The 16,588-nt window shown below is 39.8% G+C and overlaps 1 protein-coding gene across 2 annotated transcripts in view; it reads left to right on the top strand.

Moving 5' to 3' along the window:
- grm5a (glutamate receptor, metabotropic 5a) overlaps positions 1-15,711 on the top strand; it is a 28,199-nt gene extending 12,488 nt beyond the window's left edge. For both annotated transcript variants that reach the window (XM_004076311.5, XM_078931113.1), the window contains exons 11-18: positions 182-308; positions 1,211-1,328; positions 1,861-2,047; positions 2,730-2,888; positions 2,974-3,099; positions 3,211-3,393; positions 12,356-12,525; positions 13,021-15,711. In XM_004076311.5, coding sequence (XP_004076359.1) covers positions 182-308; positions 1,211-1,328; positions 1,861-2,047; positions 2,730-2,888; positions 2,974-3,099; positions 3,211-3,393; positions 12,356-12,525; positions 13,021-13,912 — 1,962 coding nt within the window. In that variant the 3' untranslated portion in view covers positions 13,913-15,711. The remainder of the gene's footprint in view (positions 1-181; positions 309-1,210; positions 1,329-1,860; positions 2,048-2,729; positions 2,889-2,973; positions 3,100-3,210; positions 3,394-12,355; positions 12,526-13,020) is intronic.
- Positions 15,712-16,588: the final 877 nt, after the last annotated feature.

Raw genomic sequence — 16,588 nt, 5'->3', positions numbered from 1 at the left:
TCCTGATGCACTTGTTGTTTTTACGTTACTGTAAAAAAAACTTACCATGCCCCAATCCAAACGGTATTGGTACTGGACAGAATGCAAGATGAGCTTCAGAAGTGTCGTTGGAGCCTTGAGACTTGTGTGTGTGTGCGTGTGTGGGTGTGTGTGTAAAATGCTTGTGTATTGATGCCTGTAGGTGATCCGAAAAGGAGAAGTGAGCTGCTGTTGGACTTGCACTCCCTGCAAGGAGAACGAGTTTGTGTTTGATGAATACACTTGTCGAGCCTGCACCCTTGGCTCTTGGCCCACTGATGACCTCACTGGTAAAAACAAAAATCATTTTTTACTTATAAATCACAAACAATGCAATGCCACAAGGAAATCAATGGCATGTGTGTTTAACCAAGTGACTTGCACTTGCATGTGGGTCTTTAAAAGCTAGGACCCTAAAAAGATTTACCAAAAACTTGAGCTTAAGAACTTTCTCCCACATTATTTTCAATGAAAAAAATGCAGGTGATTGTTGTTTCCTGGAATGGATGAGTTTTCTTCCGTTCACAGAAAGTAATGAAATTGCTTAGTTTCCTGTTTTTCATTTTCTCTGCTCCATCTTCAATGTCCTGCTGTCCCACCATGCATAAGGGAAGAAATTTTACATTTAAGTGAAATATGTTCTTAAACACCTACTCCAATGAAAATTGTGTTTTTGGTGTTTTTAACATGCTCTTGTAGCATTTTTCTCATGATGGAGGAAATATATTAAGAAAATTAAGCTTTGAGTGTTTCTTTATTTTAGTCATTGTGAATCAGGAGCAGACAAAAAAATGCTGTTTAAAAAAAAAAGTGTAATTGTTACTTTGAAAACACGCTGAACGTGCGTCCCTTTGAGCCCTCATTAGCAGGAAGGGGAACGGGGGGGAAAGGGGTTTTTTTTTCGTACCACGGCCTCACCTACAACTCAGATGCGAATATCTGATGAACTACTGCAGCTACTGTCCAGGAAAAACACCTTTTTTTTTTTTTTAAAGTTTGACTAAAAAGTACATAATTATAATTAAAAGACCGCTACGAATGCTCTAAAATAATTCAAAAGATAATTGGAGTGAAACTTTAAACAGTAAATTCTTGAAACTGAACAGCTTGACGTACATGCAAACTTATCCTGTAACTCTGTCATAATGGAGCAAATTTTTCCTAACTTGTTAAACTTGTTTTTTTTTCTCAGGTTGTGAACCAATTCCAGTGCAGTACGTGCGTTGGGGGGATCCAGAGCCCATTGCTGCTGTAGTCTTTGCCTGTCTGGGCCTGATGGCAACACTTTTTGTTACTTCTGTTTTTATCAAGTAATTTTAACTGATTTTTCTGCACTCTACTCTCTATTTTCCATTTTAAAAAACATTTATTCCTGCTTGTTTGTTTGTTTGTTTTTATTGAGCCTGTATATGGTCTCTGCATCAACCTGATTGCCAATCTAGGACCAATCAATTGTCTTTATCTTTATCTTAGTCGTCCGCATGGTTACTGGGATGCTGGAACCTATCCCAGTTGTTTCAGGTCTTGCCATGTTGCCTGGCCATCACAGGGTCACACAAAGACAGACAACCACTCATGGGACAATTTAAGAACCAGGGTCTCCTTACTGAGAGGCAACAATGCTCACTGTGCAGCCCCAGTTTTAAATTATAGGCCAAAAATAGAAAGATGAAATTGACAAGAGAAAGAAGTAAACAATTAGTTTAGCTGTCTGAATCATGCTTGTATACTTTGCTTTTCTGCAGTCTGGTGATTTTTATATTTTGCTAAATTGAAGTCACTTAAAACCATTAAATGGTTGATTTAATTCTCATAATGTTTAAACTTTGTGTTTGTATGAAGGTTTTGGGACACTCCTGTGGTCAAGTCATCGAGCCGTGAGCTTTGTTACATTATTCTAGCTGGAATTTGTTTGGGCTACCTATGCACTTTCAGCCTAATTGCCAAGCCACACATTATCTATTGCTACCTGCAGCGACTGGGAATTGGTTTGTCCCCCGCCATGAGCTACTCTGCTCTCGTCACTAAGGTAAATTTTGTCAATGTTGATAACGTTGATTTTTTTAAGTGTAATTCTGTGTGTGACAAATGACACTTTTGTGTTTCATTTAAACCACTGAAAGAGCCAAACAAAGTAACAACTGTAAAGTAGCATTTCTTTTTAAAATATAATTTTATCACAAAAGTCCAGACCTTAAGGGCCAGTGTTCCATAAAAAAAGTTAAAGACATTATGTTGATGAATTAAAAAATACATTTAGCAAGTTGTAAGTTTTTTGGTTGATCATTCAAGACCTGAGAAAGGTATATTTTTGCACTAAATAAACTTAAAAAAATTAGAGTTGGTCAAATGACATGGTCAGACAAAAATACCTTTAGAAATTCTTCATTTCCATTCTATTCGTCAAAATTGTTGTTGGCAAGGGGAGGATTACTCATCACTGATGTCTGTCTGCCATTACAGTTATAATTTCTGATAGTCTTAGCATTTTTTGGCAAGCCAAAATAAATCTTGGAAACAATAAAGCCACTTTCAGAAATTGGATGATATCCAGTTGCTAAGAAAGCAAGCACAAATTGATGGTGAGTGTGTGGGTTGGTGCTGATATATAAAATCAGGGGCAAGGATTATTCCCATGAATCAGTATGGGTATTATCCACATCCTATGTAACTAAAGCATGCCTAACCGTTTTATTTATTTTTTGATCCAGACCAACCGTATAGCACGCATCTTGGCAGGCAGCAAAAAGAAGATCTGCACCAAGAAACCTCGCTTTATGTCCGCCTGCGCACAATTGGTCATTGCCTTCCTACTCATACTGCTGCAGCTGGGAATTATTGTGGCACTTCTTATCATTGAGCCCCCACAGGTGTGTGTTTTTTTGTTTTTGTTTTTTTTTGTAATTTAACTTCCTTATTACAATTTCAACAACTTTTTTGTTTATTTCTTTTAAGGTGATCTACGACTACCCCAGTATCCGTGAAGTGCATTTAATCTGCAACCTGACCACTTTGGGGGTGGTGGCACCACTGGGCTACAATGGGTTGCTCATCCTCAGCTGCACCTTTTACGCCTTTAAGGTAATTTAATAAAACTAGTGAATTTATAAGAAGATTTATCTTGGATCTTGATAAAATACTTTACTCTGCTTTCCCTAAAAACAAACCTATTTTCTCCTTTTCCCTTTGCAGACCCGTAATGTACCAGCTAATTTTAATGAGGCCAAGTACATCGCCTTTACCATGTACACCACCTGCATTATCTGGCTGGCTTTTGTTCCCATTTACTTCGGATCCAACTACAAAATCATAACCATGTGCTTTAGTGTCAGCCTCAGTGCCACAGTGGCTCTCTGCTGCATGTTTGTTCCGAAGGTAAGACTTAAATACAAGAACATTTTCAATATCAATGTCTTTTTTAAGAGTGACAAGGCCAAGATAGCAACACGATGTTTAATCATATTATTAGGTTTAAAGGTTGTCATCTGGACTTGGTTTTTAAAGTTGAAGACGTTTCACCTGTTATCCAAAAGGCTTTGTCAATTCTGAAAAAGCTGATAAAAGAGCTGGTTTATATCTGCTCATGGGGGAGGAGTCAGACCTGAAACTGGATTGAATTGTCTACTTAGACTTCATGTTTTCGGGTCGTTAGGAGTCCTTTGTCCTCAGCTGGGGCTAGGGAGACAGTGGCTACCCTTCCCAACCCTTCCCAATCTCTTTCAGCTGTTACCGACCCAGGCGGAACTGGTTTGGTTTGTTTGGGTTTCATAACACTGCCGTAGATGGATGGAAGAATAAACCTGAGACCACCATTCTTGTTAAGAGAAGGTTTATCCTTCTTGACAAAGATGGCTTCTTTCACTCTACGCTCAAACCATCCTCTCTCTCTGGCTAAATTTCGGACTTCACTGTCCTCGAACGAGTGGTTTGTGGCCTTCAGGTGGAGGTGCACTGCAGAGTACACAACGTTGCTCTGTTTATCCTGTTATTCACGTCATTAGCCGCGGTTACATGGGCAAAATATCTCGATCGGATCAATGGTCGGGTTAAAATTCAACCGTGAACATGGGCACAGAAAACTTTTTTCCGATTAGAACAAACGTTTACATGGGTCACACTTTCGGTCGGAAAATATCATTTGGGCATGCGCAGTAGTGTTGAAAATACCGGAGGGGAAATGAGTCCCGTTGTAAACAAACTGCTGCCACATACATTTTAGGCAGCAGCTCGGTAATATACGACACGAACTTCCAAACTTGCTTTTATTAATGTTATGAATATTATGAAGCGCCTGTTCGCTCATCGTTTTATTTTTAATCCGTGTGGTCAGTGCTTTTTCTGTGGAAGAACGGAGCTGGAAGAAGCCAGTGTTAGGAGTGACTAACACGTGCTCACAACATTAGCCTTGATGGACACAAAATCCCGGACCATGTGGGAAAAGCTGCAATCTGCATCTTGGCTGCACGTAAATGTGTGGGAATAACATCAGCCTTTATTTTGTCGGGGCACAACTGGAAACACAATTTCAAGTGATTGTTTGAACAGTTTCTAAGGACTTAGCGACATTTCTGCTTTGAAAAGCTCACACACCGCCCCAAAGCCGCTGTGTGTGCTGGCGGCCCGAGATCTGCTCGAACACACGGTTCTCCTGAAGCCGGCAGCCGCTAAACCAGAGTGGCGGGTCGGCTCGCAGTCCTAATTCTCACACATAACAAAACGCACACGTAACAAAGCATCCTCCCCTCAAAGACATATTAATAAATCAGGCTGCTCTGCTCAGAGAGGTTCACTCGGTCTACTGGCACCGGAGCCCGAACGCAGAGCTCGGGTGCCGGGTCAAGACATCAGTGGGCACGAAGCGCTCCTCCCCCACATCCCCCTTGTGAGGGGTGAAAGAGAGGGGAGAGCCAGCGGAGCAGGAGCGGAGCGGTGCTTTTCAAGGGGCATCCGCAGAGCGCTCCAAAGCTTTCTCTCAGCGAAACACCATCTATGCATGAAGTAAACAAGCGCAGTAGTGACACATGATCGGAATGAACCGTTTACATGCACAACGATCGGATCAACAATTGGTATAACCCACCTATCTCAATCTGAAAGAAATTTTGATCCGAACGAGTCTGATCGGGGCAGAGTATTCCGAGCGGCGCGTTTACATGACGCATTGTTCTTCCGATCAGGCGTTCCTTCCGATTACTTTTGCCCATGTAAACGCGGCTATTGATTTACAGTAGATACCTTCACATTTCTGTCTGTGTGTGTCTCATTGCATTGCATTTAAGACACGGAAGATGTTTAGAGATCTTATTTTTTTTTTTTAAAAAGCACGAAAGCATCGGTAATCACGTTTTCATGTCTGGGTTCATTCACATCCTGGTACGCTCTCCGTCCATCTTGCTGCAAAAGCCGCTTTCTGCCGCTACTTCCATGTCTCTGTGAGCATTCAATAGGGGTAAAAATGAAAGCAAGAATGATCGATATATTATTGTCTCGATGAAAATCCAAAAAATATAATAAGCTTAGGCTGGCTACTTCGCCAAGCAGACTTAACTCCTAGCAGCACAAACATGGATGTGAGCAATATCCCATCATGCATCACGCATACCCAAGATGCATCTCGACCAGCCATTCATTTGGTCTTGTTGTTGCACTACAGTTAAAGGGACACAGTGATTGGTTGAGGTGCTCTATGGGGAAACATGATGCACAATGGTGCACGTAGCCTACTAACCTTCGGATGTAAAGTGACTGCAAATGCGTATGATGCTTTTGTAAAGCTTTTTAAAATAAATAAATTTGATCTCTAAACATCCTTGTGTCTTCAGTGCAATGTAATGAGACACACACAGACAGAAATGTGAAGGTATTTGCTGTAAATTCAACTATTGCTCACATCATGACGTGAATAACAGGATAATTGTGGGCTAGTTAGCATGTAGCCTACTAGCCTTCGAATGTAAAGCAACTGCTAAAGAGTTTGTTAATAAAAGACAAGTCCTGAATATTATTATTCCTATTCGACCCTAAGCTACAATATCAGCTGGCTGTCTGTCTACCGGCAAGGCAGCGGCCCAAATGCCGGCATGACAAGCAAAAGAGCTCTGCGCCGGAGCCATGAGCTATGTCCGGTGAATTGTATGGCAAAGCAACAGGCCTAGGTATACTAAATCTTATGATATGATACATACATCATTGAGACAATAATAAATTGATCATTTTTGTTTTTCCTTTTCCTTTCTTGAACGAATGTGGGTCACAGAGACACGGAAGTTACCGCTGAAAACGGATTTTAGGCCGGACAGAGACCATATCCGTGACTATGACTTATGACGTGAATAAATATTCCGTTCGCGCAAATTAATTATTTCGTTCACACAAATTAATTATTTCGAAGGAACGAAATAGTATTTTGTGGGAACGGAATGTTATCTTTTGGGAACAGAATATTATTTCGTGCGAACAAGATATTAATTTGTGGGAACAAGATATTAATCTGTGGGAACGAGATAAGTTTTAGTTTTTAATGTCAGGACACGGGCTCCGTAAGTTTGAGATGAACTGGGATGTTATGTTGTCTGAAAATCCCTTTTAGTTTTTCAGACAGACCTGAGGTAATGCAAAATATTGTTCCCTTTAGGCTTTTGTTCCTTCTTGTCTTGTTTTCTTGTATGTTGGGATTTGGTGAATGCCCAGTTGGGATATCTACAGGTTCGGTGGGCTTGACGGATATGTCGCTCTTCTTTCTTCTTTCCGTCAGAGCTTGTGGGCACCTCTTGGGCTCTGTGTTGTAAAGTCCTGATAACGCCTAGTTTGTGCTGTAAAGGGTGGTTTGAATCAAATAACAGATACAGTGTGAGCAGGCTTCCTGTACACTTCAACCTGGAGCTATCTGTCATCTCCAATGATCACTGCACAGACTAGAAAGGCAAGGCCATTCTCTCTCTTGCGTCTTCCCTGGTGAACTTGATGTCTTTGTCGGCCGCGTTGATTTGATCTGTGAACGCCTCCACTTCCTGGATTTTGATTTTGACCCAAGTGTCATCCACGTATCTGAACCAGTGACTTTGAGTAGCACCTGGGAACAAGTCCAGGGCTCTTCTCTTGACTTCTTCCATATATAGTTGGCCACAATGGGCGAGAAAGGCGAGCCCATAGCACAGCCGTGCCTCTGCCTGTAGAAGTTTCCCCTGAATTGGAAATATGTGGAGTTGAGGCACACTTCCAGCAGTTTGCAGATGTGATCTGGTGTCAAATTTGTTCTTTCTTGTAACTCCTCCAGAGTCCTCCAGTAAACTCTCCCTCCCTGCAATCACTGCCTCAGTGGTGGGAATGCAGGTGAAGAGGGAAGTTACATCATAAGACACGTAAGTGATAGAGTCGGTGCTGCTGACAATGGGTCTCAGTGGCATTCCTTCCTTGTGGATTTTTGGGACGCCATGGATGCAGGGTATAGTATTACCCGGGTACAGTCTGTAATAGAGTGGCTTGTCGATGACTTGATCTCTCTCCAGCCTTTGTAGGCAGTTTATGACCTTCTTGTAGAGGCTGGTTGGGTCTCTTCTCAGTGGCTTCATAGTCCGCTGCATTCAGGATCACAGTACATATACACTTATCCGCTGGTAAAATGTTGATACCGTGATCCTTCTCGGGAGCTGTTAAGGCCTTTCTTTCATCTGGGAAAAGATTGGATGGTGGTACTTTGGCACTGGACAGTGCAGCCGAAATTTTAAGCTGTACTTCTGTAGCTTGAGATCCAGTCAAATTGTTCCTCTTTATGGCCGTTTCTCTGGCTGTGATAAGGTCTACCAAGGGGATCTGATTGGGTGTAACCGAGAAATTCAGCCCCTTGGATAGTACCTCTTTCTCCGTTTGAGTCAGTTCGTGGTCAGAAATATTCTTAAACCACCTCTCTTTGTTGATCAGTGCTTTGGCATGGTTCTCTCTATTCCTCCTGTTGAGACTGTCCTTGAGGATCTGTTGTTGATTGGTGAGGATCAGAAAGTTCTTGATTTGCCTTTGCTTGCTTTTATTGTGTTGTGCCAGATGTGCCGCCTGGGTGAATCAAACAATCTTCTGAAAAACGTCTGTTGTGGCCAAATTGTCCTGTAGATTCTCCATTTTACTCTTTAGGTTGTTGATGATGAAATGCGTCTGTCTAAACCTGTCCTTTAAAAGTTGGGTTCGGGCTCTGTGCATGATGTTCTCAGCTCTGTGTCATTTAACCCCTTTGCCCGTCTGTAAGCTATTGGGGATCATGTTGCTTTGTCTGCATCTCATGTTGAACCTGAGGTAGTTCTTGTAGTCCGCCAGTTTCCGAGCTGATTTCTAATGATATTACTTCACTTTCTCCAAAAATTGAAAAATTGAATCATGATTTTTCTTAATGTAACATAATTTTGCACATATTTTAACTTTTAATACTTGATAAAATTTTGTTTATTTTTGTTTATTTTACTGATATAGTATTATTTTTATTAATCATATACTTAGGGTGGTCCTACGACGGAGTTTTAGGGCCACGGTGAGGAAAAAAAATTCTGGCCAACATGACGAGATTAAAGTCGTCATGTCGACTTTAATCTCGTCATGACGAGAAAAAACTCGACACAAAGTTTCGAGAAAAAACTCGTCGTGTCGAGATAAAAGTCGAAATAAAGTTTCGAGATTAAAGTCGCAATGTTGCGCGAGAGCAGTGAAGCTGAGTCTTTTAGGAGTATTCAGTGTTATGGCTAATGTTAGTGAGCTAGTGGCTTTGTATTTAAGAGTTTACGACAGAGTTTTATGGCCACCAGAAAGAGATTCTGAACCTTTTGGCGACTCAAAATCAGATTATTGTTAGTGGAGCCGTCTTTCCGGGTATTTGTAAAATAAGGAGCTCAGAGACACCTTTGGGTGTAGAGGATCGCTGCAGCCTTTATTCTCCTTTTCATTCACATAACCTGAAGTTCATCTGTCACATTGCGTCACGAATCTGTCATCCGATCACCAATGCGGAAGTAAACAGTGTTACATTAGCCCCCTCCTGCAGATGAAGCGACCCGTTTGATCATTAAAAAACAAAGATGAATGAAAATAGTCTGTTATATTAGCATTACAACGTTGAAAAAGGCAAAAAGTGCTTCTCCTCCTCAGACGGAAGCATCACACAAACATAGAGATCTGGTCTTTGGTGGAGGAAGAAAGGATTCAAGCAAACAGCTGCAGGGACACCGATGGCTTCATCATCGGGCTGCAGAGTATGGAGGCAGAGATCCTGCAAACCAACCATCAATAAATAAAACTTTAATAACTTGTAAATCAAACAAATGAGCTTCCAGACATTTGGAACGTTATCAATAAACATTCAGCTCACCTGTTCAACAAAGTTTAGTCGGTCTGATCTGCTGCTGCACGGCGTTCACCTGCTGCTCTGCATTCTCACTTCCACAATAATCTCGTAAATTTACGAGTTTTTTTCTCTCTCGCGCGCAACATTGCGACTTTAATCTCGAAACTTTATTTCGACTTTTATCTCGACAAGACGAGTTTTTTTTGTCGAAACTTTGTGTCGAGTTTTTTCTCGTCATGACGAGATTAAAGTCGACATGACGACTTTAATCTCGCCACGTTGGCCAGAATTTTTTTTCCTCACCGTGGCCCTAAAACTCCGTCGTAGGTCCTTCCAGATGGCTGAATTTTCAAATTTTATAGTGTAAAAAAATTTCAGCTCCAACCCCTGAAATTTGTTGGAATAGCTGAAAAAACTCTCCTTGTATTTTGTTTTCCAATTCCAACAACATTTACCCCTCCCTCAATGAGACTGGTATGGTGCCTCAGCAGAAGACTAAGGCGAACTAAGCTGGCTGCCAATAAATAGGCTTAGCAGTCTCAAAGTTTGTCACGTGAGGGGGGTGGCTCAAGAGCCGGTTGGACCCAGAAGCAGAGGCGGGAGGCAAACAGTTCCAAGGCCAGGGGGTTTAATAAACAACAAACAAAAGGCGCTGCAGAGCAGGATGACAAAACAAAAACTCACTGTGGCGTGGCATGAAACATGGCATGAACGGACGAAGACACATGAAGACGTTAAACACACGACCAGAAGTTAATGGACCAGCCCAGGAGGAAGGCAGAGACAAGACTTATATACAGACAGGGCAGACAAGACACAGGTGAACACGATCAGGGCAGATGGGGACCAAAGGAAGTAAAACTCAAGAAACATGACAAGACAGGAAACCTTTCAAAATAAAACAGGAAACAAGACAGAACAAGAACTAAAGCGGAAAACAAGACACAACAAACTCAAACCATGACAAAGTTAACACTAACAAATATTTGGGACAGAGACTGTAGATTGGATATGGAATATGAATATCGCCTTTTTAAGATTTTTTTTTCACATTTAGAACAAACAGGAATACAAGCATGCTCAGTTATATAATGGATGTTTTGAATGTTTACAATTTTCATCATCATTGATATTTGTTCTTTTTCATACATGTAGAATTGTAGATTAAATTGTTTAAGATTAGTTCTGGTGTTAAAACTTTCATTCTAATTCTAATTTTAATTTATGTTGTTTTTATTCCTTGACAATGCGCACCCATAGGGCCCGAAGGGGGAAAACTTCAAGGTCACTGAGGGAGGGGTAAATATTGTCCAATTGAGACAAAATCCACAAGGAGAGTTTTCTCAGCTAATCCAACCAACTTCATGGGTGGGAGCTTAGAATTTCCAACTTCCACTTTTAAGGACCACCCTGCATGACTTTTATAAGTAACATAATCTGCATATATTTTGGATAGTTGATCTGCATTTTCCATGTTGATATCTAAAATAGTTATTTTTTATATAATTTAAGTAATTCATTTTTTTCATGTGCTTTATTGATATTTCAGGTTTCTTAATTCTGTCAGATAAAAGTTAGGAACCGGATAATGATAAATCATGTAATTAAATGTTTACGGTATGGGTAGGTAAAGGTGGGATTATATAAATTTGCTTCCTTCCACTCCCTTTCAAGCAAAATTTATTAATATGTCTAATTATCTTAATTTTGATTCGTCATTGTATGAATGGATAACTGATGATTATATTGTTGTTGTGTATTATACTTATTTGATTGCTTGAAATAAACTATTTAAAATCAAATCAAAAAAGGTTGTCATCTGGACTTAGTTTTTAAAGTTGAAGACGATGTTTAATTTTGATTAACAATATAAATAACATAACTTTTATTTCAAAAATATTTGTTACTTCCATTTCAGTGAGAATTTTTAAGGTGCACTGCAGAGGGTGCGGAAGCAGACTTTACCAAGTTTGACAAACTGAATTACAATATAAACAGTAAATTACCATAAAATCTGGAAGCACATTAAAACAGATTTTGTTAAAGAAAGTATTATTTGTAGTAATTAACAGGGAGCCCTAAACACAACCCAGAGGAAATTGGGAGAATACCCTCACTTTTTTATCGGACAGAGTTATCAAACCAGGCAACCAATGCGTGTTCAAGTCTATGCAAACACGCATTTTGTGCTCCCTCTATCAAAATTCTTGCGTCCACACGTCGCTACACAAGTTTCTACGTACAAAATGTGCCGCCATTGAACATTCATTGAAAGTTAAACCAGGCTGTACTGAGACAAGGGGCTCGGATTTGATAGTGACATATGGACGGCTTCTCTTTTTCTTAAATAAAGAGCTAACACTTTGAAAATTGATCATGGAGGAGAAATTATTAATTGTGGTTTGTGTCTGGCCGGAATTATATGACACTAAGTCTGCTATATAGAGTAGAGCTGTGAAAGAAAAAACTTTGCGAGATTCGTACCACTTTGACATTTCGCACCAAACATCTTCTAACTGTAGGTGGTGGACATGCACAAGTAAATAGTAGCAAAATAAATACAGAAAGAATCTCCTCCCTGCTTGTCCAGTGTGTACACCTTAGGCAAAACATTTTCTTTTTCCTAGGGGGGGTCCTTGCAAAATATAATTGAGAAGCACTGGGCTAAATACGTGCTCAAGAATGTACTTTTAGCACGTTGTTGAACACGCAACACGGTCTGAACGTAGCATTATACAACAGCTCTTATGAAATCTTATGAAAATTGATCCATACTTCTCAGTATCCACATCAATACTGATGAGATTTGCAACTTTTGTAACATCAGCTTTTGTGCTGCAGGGTGTTCTGAAACCCAATTGGTATTCTGTTGAAACACTATTGATCTTTACAAGTTGTGTAGATGATTTTAAAACCAAAAGTTTTGAAACCACAAATTTTCATTACCATTATATTTGTACAACTTGTGATGCTATAAATGATTGCATTTTGTTGCTCCTTTTTTCTAATCAGGTGTACATCATGCTTGCCAAACCTGAAAAGAATGTCCGCAGCGCTTTCACCACGTCCACAGTTGTGCGCATGCATGTAGGCAATGCCAAAAAAGCAGCCAAAACTGGCAAATCTTCAAGCAGTATGGCCAACTTGTTCCGGCGGAGCGGATCTACCCAGGATAATGTCAGGTATGGAAAAATCGAAGACTATATGAAGTATGGATAAAAGCAGGCAAGACAGTACCTTTTATACACAGATCCAATTCAAAGTGCCTCAAACATAGCCACCAGAATTTTCTTTTTCTTTTTGTCTTTAGTTTTTGTGGGTGGTAAACTATGTCATGGAAGTGACAGATCTGTCAAAACACTGTTCACATTGGAACATTCAGGCTGTCATAGCTACAATGGTTGCACCAGGCTTAGAATAAAGCCAGAATGAAAAAATAATTTGTACTGAGAAAAGACTACCTCATTTGGGTTACATATTCCCAAAAGAAACTTGCAGCCTTTAAGGATTTCTCTTTCTAGGGAAGATAAAAGAAAATGGAAAGACATTAAAAAATGACATGAAAAAGCAAAATATAGAACAGAGGATAATAGAGACACTGGCTGAGAAAATGTTAAAAAATACAATATTATCAAGTCGTGTGGTTACCAGCACACAATTTTCTCCATATTTTGCAGCTCCAATGGAAAATCGGTGACCTGGGGACAGAACGAGCGCAGCTACAGACCAAACCTATGGAAGAGGATGTCATTCCACATCAAGAAGAAAGAAGCCGTTGAAGTGAATCAGACAGCCATCATCAAGCCCTTTTCAAAGGAAGATGCTCCTGCGGACAGTGGTTCAAAAGAGGAGTGTGAGGAGCCACAGGTGTCTCAGACTTTGCCCTGCTATCCTTCACAGTCACCTCAGACCGACGTCGGTGCACATTCGTCAAAGGCAAAAGTCTGCCAGAGAGAAGACAGCGACAAGGAGGCACAGATTTTACCAACATATGTACCCGAGCATCCTGCTGGGATCAGACGAAGAGGCGGGGAGAATAGTCAGGCTGTTGGTTTTGTTGATGATGGAGATATTAGCATCATAAGTGTGGGTGACATTGGCCAAACTCAAGGTGCCACAATCATGGACCAAATAAGCTGCGTGGTTAACCGTTTCACGGCCAACATCAGCGAGCTAAACACCATGATGCTTCCAGGAGGAGCCACCGTTAATTCTCCCTGCACCGGAGCCCTACCTGATGGGGATCCCTCCCAGGGTGCACCTCAGTACCTCACGCCCAGAAGCAGGCAGGGCCCCCCCACGGCCACCACATACGCTGAGGTGATGGCTGTCCCCAACTTCTGTGACAATCCAGCGAGTAAGATCTACGAGCACCTGGCTGGAACTCGCGTGGCTGGCAGGCGAGCCAGAGATACTGAGGAGCTGATGGCTCTTACCCCACCTTCTCCTTTTAGAGACTCATCTCTGAGTTCTGATGGCAGCTCACCCCCTTCAATTTCCCCTGCTTCCGAGGCTGACTATGACCAGCTGCTGCTCAAACATTATAGCCAGAGCTCCTCCTCACTCTAAATCGTCCTCTTTGTCTCTTCTGGGAATATTCTGAGTCTTCTCAGTCTGCGGAAACTGTTTTCTGCCTTTCTGCACACGGATAGCAGTTTTGTAGAATCACATTTTAGATGAGACTGTATGCTTCCCACAATTCTCATTTCATAAGACTTCATAAGATGGCAAAGGTGCATTTTTCACTGCCCAACAAAATCTTAAGAAACGTCAGTTCCACTGCTTTTACGATGATCTAAAAACATGGGCATTTTCTAAAGTCTTTCTAAAACTTTTCTCTGACACCTCAGTTTTAAACTCCAAAGAGCTAAAATGACCAGAAGAGGAAAAACAGTTTTTTTTTCGACTTTGGAACTTCATCCACCACTGTCAAAAACAGACATTTATCAGGTGTTCTTATTTCTTTGGTTTGTGTCAATATTGCAAATATGTCTTAATATTGCATGTTTCTTAAGAATTGAGAAAGTTAGGTGTTTGAATTTACAGCAGGTTGTTGAAATACCGTTGAATTTTTTACAATTTTTGCCTTTTCTTTTTTTAATGTCCTCGCTTTTAATTGACATTATATAAATCAATTCACCCAACCTATCATGTTTTTAGCTCTGGATGCAAATGCGTCCTGAAAAAAGAAAAACAATAAAACACAAGATTCCTACACTGCCTTTTTTGATAGGCTGGTACTTTCTAAAGCTTGACTTTCTGTGTTGTAATAATCAAGAACAGAAAAAGCTAAAATGCTCCAAAAATGCACTTTTATATTTTCTAGGTGGGGACTTAGGAAAAAATGCATGCAATGATAAACCTTTTACACCTCCAAGTCTCAGCGGACAACGTTATCAGGTTAGAAACCCACAATTAGTTTCTGAGCTATTTTTTTTTGGATTCTCTTATCTAATTGTGACTTGAATGTATAATGAGTTGTGATTTGTTGTGGACCAAAATAACTCTCAGGATGTGTCTGAACCAAAAAAGTTTGACCGCCACTTTTCATCCTGCAGAACAGGCCCTTGTCACACGTGTTGGCTCAAATCAATACATGTTAGCATTCTCTGAATTATGTTTGCAAAGAATTTTTTTATAACATTGCCTTGTTAAACCTCTGTATTTATAGTAGCAAAAATAATGACATTCATCTTTAGGTGTTTAAAGGCAAACTTAAAAGAAACAGTCAAGTGGATATGCCTGATGCTTCCAGCCTTTATTTTAGTTCAAATGTGCCAATATCTCCTTGCAATGGATAGCATTGTTTTTCTTTTTGAGGACTAAGTTTTTTTTTTTTTTTTTTATTTAATCTTGAGTGTATTTGTTGATTTAATGCTTGAACATTTCATTTTACTGGAAATGATTGTTCTTGTACAAAAAAGGGGTTTCTGCCTCTTCATAAAATGTAAATAGTTGAGAGACCCATTACAGGTTTTGCAGCTTTTCGACCTTTAGAAAGAAACTGGTTCATCTTTTGTTGTAGTTATAGCTATCTTTACATTCTGCTTGCTTATTGTTCTCTGCTTTTTTTCAAGAGTAATCAAGGCTTTAGACATGCTTTTGTTTGTTATGGTTGCAGAAGGCTGTCTTTTGATGTGGTTTGTTACTTTGGTATATTTTTAAAATGAGTTTGCAATATAATCATAAGGATTTAGCATATTTGCATGCAGATCTGTGCCAACTCAGATAATGCAGATGCATACTATTCTTTGTGCCAGTAACTACTGATGTAATCTGCAGAATGTTTGGCTTATCTTTTCATCCTCCTCTCTGATAACCGGAATATACAAAACAGGGTTGTCCCGCATTAAAGAAATCCATCCAAAGGGATTGTTCTTTTTTGTTGTGACAGTCTATTTCATTTCTAGTAGAAATTTCTTTTAAAAAATAAATTATGCATTTTATTTAAAAAATTTAAATTATTGCATGCCAAACTTTTTTATACTCAACATTTTGACATCATGTTTTTATTTATGTAGTTTTGTGCAAAACGCATGAAGACATTTAGGTAATTTTATACATTTTCTACTCTGTTACTTTATAATACTAGTTTGTTTTAATAATAATTGTATCAAATAAATTTAAAAGTGATAGTACAAAACATTTTCCGGTCACTGTTTATAAAATTCCGAAAAAGTTTCACCAATGCCGTAAAATGTTATCCTATAAACAAACGTCTCATTTGGAAATGCAGCCAGACCTCACTCTACACATAATAAAAATAGACAAACTGCACACATTAATATTCACTGATGGTTATTCAAAGCACTAAAATTAGTTATTTTCTGCCTGTGTGAACAGTATGGAGCACTTGTGGGTATGTAAACATGAAGTGAAGAATACAGAAACCCAAAAAAGCATGTTGTAAAGTCCTAAGACCTGATCATTTCTTTGACATGCCCTTATTATTATGTAATCGCAGCGCTGCAGTTAAGCCCCCCCAGATTGTCCCCCCAACTTGTCCCTCAATTTTTGAGACAATTTTAGTATCATTATTTAAAAAAATCTTTAAAACAAGATTTTTAAATGAAATTTTGAGCCCCTCAAATTTTTGGTTACGCCCCTGTCTTGTGTGTGCCACCCCCCATCTTGTTACAAGATGTCACCCCATCTTGTCAGCACCCAGGCCTTAGCCAAAATCTTCACTGTCTCAATGCGGCAAGAGGAATTTCTTAGTTTTGGGAAACTTATTCCCAAAAAAAA

Source organism: Oryzias latipes, chromosome 14 (assembly GCF_053564925.1).
Source record: "Oryzias latipes strain Hd-rR chromosome 14, Olatipes_Hd-rR_3.1".
Taxonomy (NCBI): domain Eukaryota; kingdom Metazoa; phylum Chordata; class Actinopteri; order Beloniformes; family Adrianichthyidae; genus Oryzias; species Oryzias latipes.
Note: the sequence above shows the minus strand (reverse complement) of the source record. Positions and strands in the feature narration are given on the sequence as shown.